The sequence below is a fragment of the Arachis ipaensis genome, chromosome B01, assembly GCF_000816755.2.
Source record: "Arachis ipaensis cultivar K30076 chromosome B01, Araip1.1, whole genome shotgun sequence".
Lineage (NCBI taxonomy): Eukaryota > Viridiplantae > Streptophyta > Magnoliopsida > Fabales > Fabaceae > Arachis > Arachis ipaensis.
Genome location: NC_029785.2, coordinates 137,325,674 through 137,333,152, shown reverse-complemented (window position 1 = coordinate 137,333,152; position 7,479 = coordinate 137,325,674). Strand labels below are relative to the sequence as shown.

At 38.6% G+C, this 7,479-nt stretch overlaps 2 protein-coding genes across 2 annotated transcripts; one reads left to right on the top strand and one right to left on the bottom strand.

The window, feature by feature from the left end:
* LOC107643611 (uncharacterized protein At1g04910) lies at positions 7–4,163 on the top strand. The gene is made up of 9 exons (XM_016347301.2): positions 7–536; positions 1,209–1,349; positions 1,435–1,507; positions 1,602–1,672; positions 1,758–1,846; positions 2,081–2,213; positions 2,521–2,753; positions 2,936–3,412; positions 3,541–4,163. Exons 1-9 carry the CDS (start codon positions 30–32, stop codon positions 3,734–3,736), a joined length of 1,920 nt encoding a protein of 639 aa, XP_016202787.1. The 5' UTR covers positions 7–29; the 3' UTR covers positions 3,737–4,163.
* LOC107643619 (12-oxophytodienoate reductase 3) lies at positions 4,204–6,037 on the bottom strand. Its single transcript, XM_016347313.2, has 2 exons — positions 5,503–6,037; positions 4,204–5,259 (listed from the first exon to the last, which is right to left on the bottom strand). Exons 1-2 carry the CDS (start codon positions 6,020–6,022, stop codon positions 4,424–4,426), a joined length of 1,356 nt encoding a protein of 451 aa, XP_016202799.1. The 5' UTR covers positions 6,023–6,037; the 3' UTR covers positions 4,204–4,423.

The window sequence follows — 7,479 nt, the reverse complement described above, 5'->3', positions numbered from 1 at the left end:
AGCGTAGAATCCAAACAGAGCCTTACACGATGGGTGCTGACGGGGTATCCCAGCGGGTCAACAGCCCGCGTTTTTCGGGCCCAATGACCCGCCGGGCCCACTCCTTCAAGCGGAACAACAACGCCACCTCCACCGGCGCCAACTCCGGCGGTGGCTCCATCGGTGGCGGCGGAGGTTCTCTTGGCTCGCTCAATGAACTTGAGCTGCAAATCAATTCTCCGAGATCGGAGATGGGGACTACTGGCTTGCTCTCATCGGAAGGGTTGTTGGAAACCGTGCCGGAGAGGAAGCACGTGCACCACCACCACCTCCATCACGTGACGCACAGGGGTGGCGGCGGCGGCGGCGTGAAGGGTCTGCTGAAGAAGCCCATTGAGTCCATTGTTGTGGAGTTGGGTCTGAGGGAGAAGAAGAAGCTTGGGCACTGGATGTTCTTGATGTTCTGTGGTGTGTGCTTGTTCCTCGGTGTTCTCAAGATGTGTGCCACTGGCTGGCTTGGATCTGCCATTGAAAGAGCTGAATCGGACGCTAACAAGGTTCGAATCAAGTTTCAGGAAGATACATGTGTTAAAAAATTATAATTTTGGCAGGGGTTAATTTTAGTTTGTGTCAGTTTTTTCACAAAAGTTAGAACTTTATTCGTGGCATTGTTCGTATTGTGATCTCTTTATTAATATTATTTTTTGGGGGGATTCGGTTTTCCGTAGGAATCTTAAGTTTTAAGATGCAGAGTATATATAATTTCTTAATGAGTGGAAGGTCAAATTTTGGATATTACGTTGCAAAGTTGTTTAATCAGCTTTTTTGTTTGCGAGCGAAGACGCTATGTTTTGTGAACATGTTCTATTTGATTCATTTTTGCAGTGTTTGTAATTTGTTTGGTTGTTTGTGGAATTATCCTTTCTGTTAGAGAAACTGGGTACTTTTGGTTTTGGACAGTAGCTACTTTGTTAGAAATGCTTCACTTTCTAAATTGTTGCAGATTATTTTATCATCAATTTTGTATACAGTGTCTACCATACTAGTTTGCCAACATTAATAAGTGAGTTGCAGAACTCACACTAGGGTGGATTAAGAACTATATAGTTGATAGTTCATGATCTGATTTGAGTATCCTTAAATCACTTTAATTTTTATCCATCTGAGGATGGTGTGGTGTTTGGATAAGTTATATTACTAAGCAAAGTATTTTTTTACCCTTTTATCAGGAACTATCTGGCTCCGTTTCTAGATTAATAATGGACCGAAGCTCCATTGATTATGGTTATAGGGATGGAGAAGGTGATGCTGAACGAACTCTAAAGATGGTAGACACAGGAGTAATTGGTAGGGAGATTGCCATGGCCGAAGTAAGTCTTAAATCCCGTCTGTAATATATGTTGTGTTTAGAGATGTCTATTCTTTTTCATTTATAAAGTTTGCATTTTCATTCAGGAGTCAGGCATCTGGTCTAAACCCAACAGTGACAATTTCACTCAATGCATAGAACTGCCAAGAAATCATAAGAGTATGACTCAAGTACCCTCCTATCTCGTATTATGCAGTGGGTTATTCTGTGATTTCTCTCTTCTCACTCTTCCTTTTTCTTTCTTTTTCATCAGGGCTAGATGCAAAGACCAACGGCTATATCCTCATAAACGCTAATGGTGGCTTGAACCAGATGAGATTTGGGGTCTGGCAGCATTGATTTCCGATGGTATATTATGAAAAGTTAGGTAGCAAGCATAATCTAACTTATCATTGTGTTGTAATTGCAGATATGTGATATGGTTGCTGTTGCCAAGATTATGAAGGCGACACTTGTTCTTCCTTCTCTTGATCACACCTCTTACTGGGCTGACGAGAGGTTGGTTTATTTTGCCACCTTATAATATGGGGTAGAAAATTGGATCTCAAAAACTTCATTCGGTTTTGAAATTTCAGTCAATGTAGATGATATTTATGTTTAGATACAAGATTCATAGGGTATTACCATCAGACTTGTTCAAATCAAGGCATTGCACCTCAATAAATATTGTTGGGCTAATGGATTTAATACTTTCTGCCATCGAAAACTTAATTCCTGTCAATATACTTGCAGTGATTTCAAGGATTTGTTTGACTGGAGGCATTTTATTAATACACTGAAGGATGATATCCACATAGTCGAGAGATTACCAGATGTGTACGCCGGAATTGAGCCTTTCTCAAAAACTCCAATATCTTGGTCTAAGGTCAGCATAACTTGTTTACTCCAGCTCCTCCCTTTGCATATCTAGAATATATGTTTTACTAATTTTATTCATCCCATTCATGTTGAACTTAGTCGTCCATTCATCTGATCTTTTAGGTAGCAAGTTGAGGTTGTTAACAAAATGAGAGTATCACTATGCAATGATGCTGTTATATGTGTTGTCGTCATTCACCTTTGGTTGTTCTTTGTCATTGATTATTGAATTTTATGAGGATCATAGCATCGCATTTCTTTTTCGCTATTGTTTTTAAAAGCACTCAAGTGAGAATATACATGTTAACTTACAGGTCAACTATTACAAAACTGAAGTTCTTCCCCTCCTAAAACAACACAAAGTGATGTATTTCACTCATACTGATTCCCGGCTAGCTAACAACAACATTTCAAGTTCCATACAAAAGCTAAGATGCCGTGTAAATTACAGAGCATTAAAATACTCCGCTCCAATTGAAGAATTTGGTAACACATTGGTATCTAGAATGCGACAGAATGGAAATCCTTATCTGGCCCTTCATCTGAGGTAATTTACAATACTAGTATTGCAAATATTAACCTGAATCTTCTCTCTCTGCCTATGTTTTCTTTTTCTCTACATGTTTTGCATATATGTGGGTATGTCTAAGCCTAAGCTGAAAAAGAAAGAGCTCAATTTCATTTATCATTGCTTCTAATAACCTTTGCTCTTTGTTGGTTTTGTTGTAGGTATGAGAAGGACATGCTTGCATTTACTGGCTGCAGTCACAATTTGACTGTAGAAGAAGATGAGCAACTAAGACAAATGCGGTATGAAGTCAGTCACTGGAAGGAGAAAGAGATTAATGGGACCGAGAGGAGATTGCTTGGAGGCTGCCCATTAACTCCTAGGGAAACTTCCCTGTTACTTAGAGCACTTGGTTTTCCATCACACACAAGGATTTATCTTGTTGCCGGAGAAGCATACGGAAGAGGAAGTATGAAATATCTTGAGGATGATTTCCCCAACATCTTCTCTCATTCCTCTTTGTCCTCTGAAGAAGAGCTGAGTCCTTTCAAGAATCACCAGAACATGTTGGCTGGTATAGACTATGTCGTTGCCCTTCAGAGCGATGTGTTTCTTTACACCTACGATGGAAATATGGCAAAGGCTGTACAAGGTCATAGGCGCTTTGAAAACTTTAAGAAGACCATCAATCCAGACAAGTAAGATATTCTTAACGTACTTTCTCGTGTATTACTTTCCACTTGATGGTTCAATGATCTGCATTTTACCCCGTGTGAAACTATTTCCTTCTTATTCTTATAAGCCAGAATTTCAATGGTTAATGCAGGATTGATTTTGTTAAACTTGTTGACCAATTAGATGAAGGAAAAATTTCTTGGAAGAAGTTCAGCTCCAAGGTAAAAAAGCTTCATGCAGACCGAATCGGCGGTCCGTACGAAAGGCAGGCCGGAGAATTTCCGAAGCTGGAGGAAAGTTTTTATGCAAATCCTCTGCCAGGATGTATATGTGAAAAATCAAGGTAGTATTCAAGACTCCGTACTGGTGGTTGTGCTTCTTATGATGACATCAGTACAGCAGCAAACAGAAGACATTGTGGCTGTGCTGTGCTATATATTTCTTAGTCTTGAGGAGATTGGAATATGACTGTTGGAAAGCCGGATTTTCTGTTAAGGTGCTATAAATTGCCCCTACCCTATTGGAGATAAGATTTATACAAGGGACCAAGGTGGGTTTTGAACCTGAACTACGCGAATGTACTTATAAATTAAGGATCAGGCACTGGCAGCCCTAAGTATAGCACTCTCAATACACTCAATAGAAACTAAACAGTATACCTTGTGAAAGAAACCTCATCCCTAACCATAGTTTTGAATGAAAACTCTAGATTGTATTTTATTCTACACTTGTACTGAATAAGTTGTATTTATAATTGCATCATAAGAGAGAAAAGAAAGAAAGGAAAAAAAGAATGGATTTGTATACTCTAATGTTAAAGAGGGTAACGTGATATTATCATTTGCCCATTTTCATTATAAACAATCTCAGTGGTTTGATTCTACACACCATCAGCATACAACTCCTTACCAACTTTACTAAAATCTACTTCCTTTGAAATTTGCAAACTATTTTTCAAACTTTCATACTTGAGATACATGATAAAAAGTAAAAACATTCCCTTATTACATGCAATAATTGAAGTAAGATAAGAATTAAAGGCGTGAGAGTGAGTCAGTAGTCCCACTTAGGAAAGGGTAATCAGTGTAGCCAATAACAGGATCCTGAGTGTAAAATGTCTTTCTGTTATACTTGGTTAGAGGTGCATTGAGCTTCAACCTCTGAACCAGGTCCGGGTTGGAGATGAAAAGGCGACCGTAGGATACCAAGTCCGCATCCCCTTGAGCCACAGCTTCGATTCCCAACTCCCTTGTGAATCCACCACTTGCCATGAATGTACCCTCATAAGCATTGCGCAGCGTCCGCATCAGCCGAGCTTCCTCTTCTTCGCTGCCGGGTCTGCCCGACTCGGTCTGCCCGTAAGCTGTGTAGCGGGGTTGAGTGACATGGAGATAGGTCAGTTTTCTGCCCAGCTCTTGCTGGAGGTTGTTGAGCCTCTCCACCACTGCTAGCCCCAGGCCAAGCGGGTCGGAGTCCATGGCATCCAGGTGGTCGATTGCCGGTGAGATTCTAACACCTACTCTTTCTGCTCCAATTGCAGAAACAACTGCTTTAACTACCTGCATTAAGAACCTGCACCTATTTGAAATGGATCCACCATACTCATCTCTTCGCTCATTGATCCCGTCCTTCAAGAATTGATCAATCAGATAGCCGTGTGCACCGTGAATCTCAATTCCATCGAAACCTGCTCGGATAGCGTTGACCGCTGACTGGCGATAGTGGTCCACTATTTGTGGTATCTCAGAAGAGTCAAGTGGTCGGGGCTCTGGATACACGCCGTAGGACTGATCCGGCAAGAGAATTCTCCATCTGGAGGAAATAGCCTTGTTTGTGGAGGAAATGGGCGGCGCCGCCCCAGGCTGATACACTGTTCAAATCAGCAAATCAGATATTTGAATTTGATATATAATATTATAATTGTTAGAAACAAGAGATTAAACTGGAGAAAAAATTTGTGTACTATTGAGTGTAATCAAAGTACTAATAGAATCGTAATAATAAAGACGTAATCTTCTATAATAAATATTCACTTATATTAAATAATACTAATTGATCCTAATTAATCTTAATTATATTCTGACAATAGTATTATATATGAGTAATCGGTTACCGGGATGAGATGCACGGCCAACATGCCAGAGTTGACAGAAGATGAAGCTGCCTTTGGCATGCACGGCATCCACGACGTTTCTCCATGCCTCAACTTGCTCCTCAGAGTATATTCCAGGTACATGAGGGAAGCCAGGAGCAGTGGGAGAGATCAAAGTCCCTTCGGTGATGAGGAATCCACCGGGTGTGGATCTCTGAGCGTAATACTCCGCGTGAGCGGCACGTGGGATGCCGTTCAAGGCTCTGCACCTGGTCATGGGCGCCAACACCACCCTGTGCGAGAGACTGAATTTTGCCATCTTGTAAGCAGAAAACAGGCTGCTGGACTCGTTGTCTGCCATTCTTAACCGGATCTTGTTGGTAGAAGCAAGTCTTCCTCTTGCTCTTGTATTATTAAAGGCGGAACCGTGAAAGTGGTGGGTCCAGTCAACTCCTTGTGTGGGAAACCAAATAAATAATGCGCTACCATGTTCTGCACTTCTCCAACGATTTTTTGGACGGTCACCTTGCTCACGAGACATGATGATCACGTGCTTTATCTTCTTTTCTTTCCCGGAAATTTCTTTTAAAAAAAAATTATTTTTGGTATACATGGGCTTGCCTCTCGGCCCATTAAATTGATACAAAAAGTTCTCGAAGCCCATTTCTTTTATATTTTCCCGAACACCCTACCTGAATGACTGATATTCCAACCCAAAAATTAGTACTGAAACTAATGTTAGAACTTAGAAGCAATTTACCAAAAACATGAAACTCATATGGTTTACTCATATTAGTATATTATTGCCAACTTCCAATTATACTCAATGTTGTTTTTAAATTGGTCACGGTTACTTCTTAAACACTTAAAGTGGCATCACCCTAAAAATATCCCTCAAAGTAGCAAAGCAACATGAAATATAACCTTTCTTTCCTTTTACTTTTTTGTCATTCATTAGCATTTTGTTTTTAAAAATAATTAATGGCTATTTTCGGGTCAGGAAACAGATATATCATATGTGCGCATGTATTATCAACTCAAGTGTCAAGTAGGTGTTTAATTTAGAGAATGTGCTAAATTATATTTTAAAAAAAATTAATGCATTTAAGTGATTTAACCTTTTTCCTCTCTTATTTTCTAAATAAATACGCAAAAAAATGTTCCATCTTAAGCACACCAAGTTATCTAACAATAATGAATATGACTGCTCTTTGTTATATGTATGCATTTAAAACATTACAATGAAATCAACAGAAGAACCGTGCGTAAGTTTTTTTTTTTTTTTGGAAAATGGGAATCAGGAATGGGAATAAGGAACCCATTAAAATATGCTGAAATCTGTAGTTTTCAGGTTAACTAAGGTCAAAGTCAAACTTTGTAAAGTCTAGAGAACATAAAAGTAGACTTTGTGGAACTGCTTCCCACTTGTGGATATTTCTGCGGCCACTCTCATCTCAGACACATTCTTCTTCATCCACACTACAGTTAGTTGAGTTCTCCTTGATTTGGTAAGCGTTTTAGAGATTGTTTAGGCGTCATTTTTTAAAAAGATTTTTTAAAAGAGAAAGTATAGGAAGCCAATAGAAATTTTGTACAATGTGTACAATGGAAGTTTATTTAGTATTAGAATTTAGAAATATAACTATTAGTGTTACCTTTTTCTGTCAGGTTAAGTTTTTGGGATGAGTGGTTTCATGACGTGGTATAAGAATTCTAGATCCAAAAAAGTCAAGAGTTCGATCATTGGTTTTATTCATATTGGACCAAAAATTTAGACCATTAGCTCCCTAACAGTATTTTCTTTAACAATTTTTTATAAAAATAAAAGTAATTTTATATTTGATATCTTATGAAAAAAATTTTTTTTACTTATCAATTTTTTTTTTGTGACTATTTTTATTTATCAATTATGTTTGGATAAAATAAGATAAAAATATTTTTTTATTCTAAAAAAAATGCTTTTTTCACTAAAAAAAATTTTTTTTATTAATTTAATAG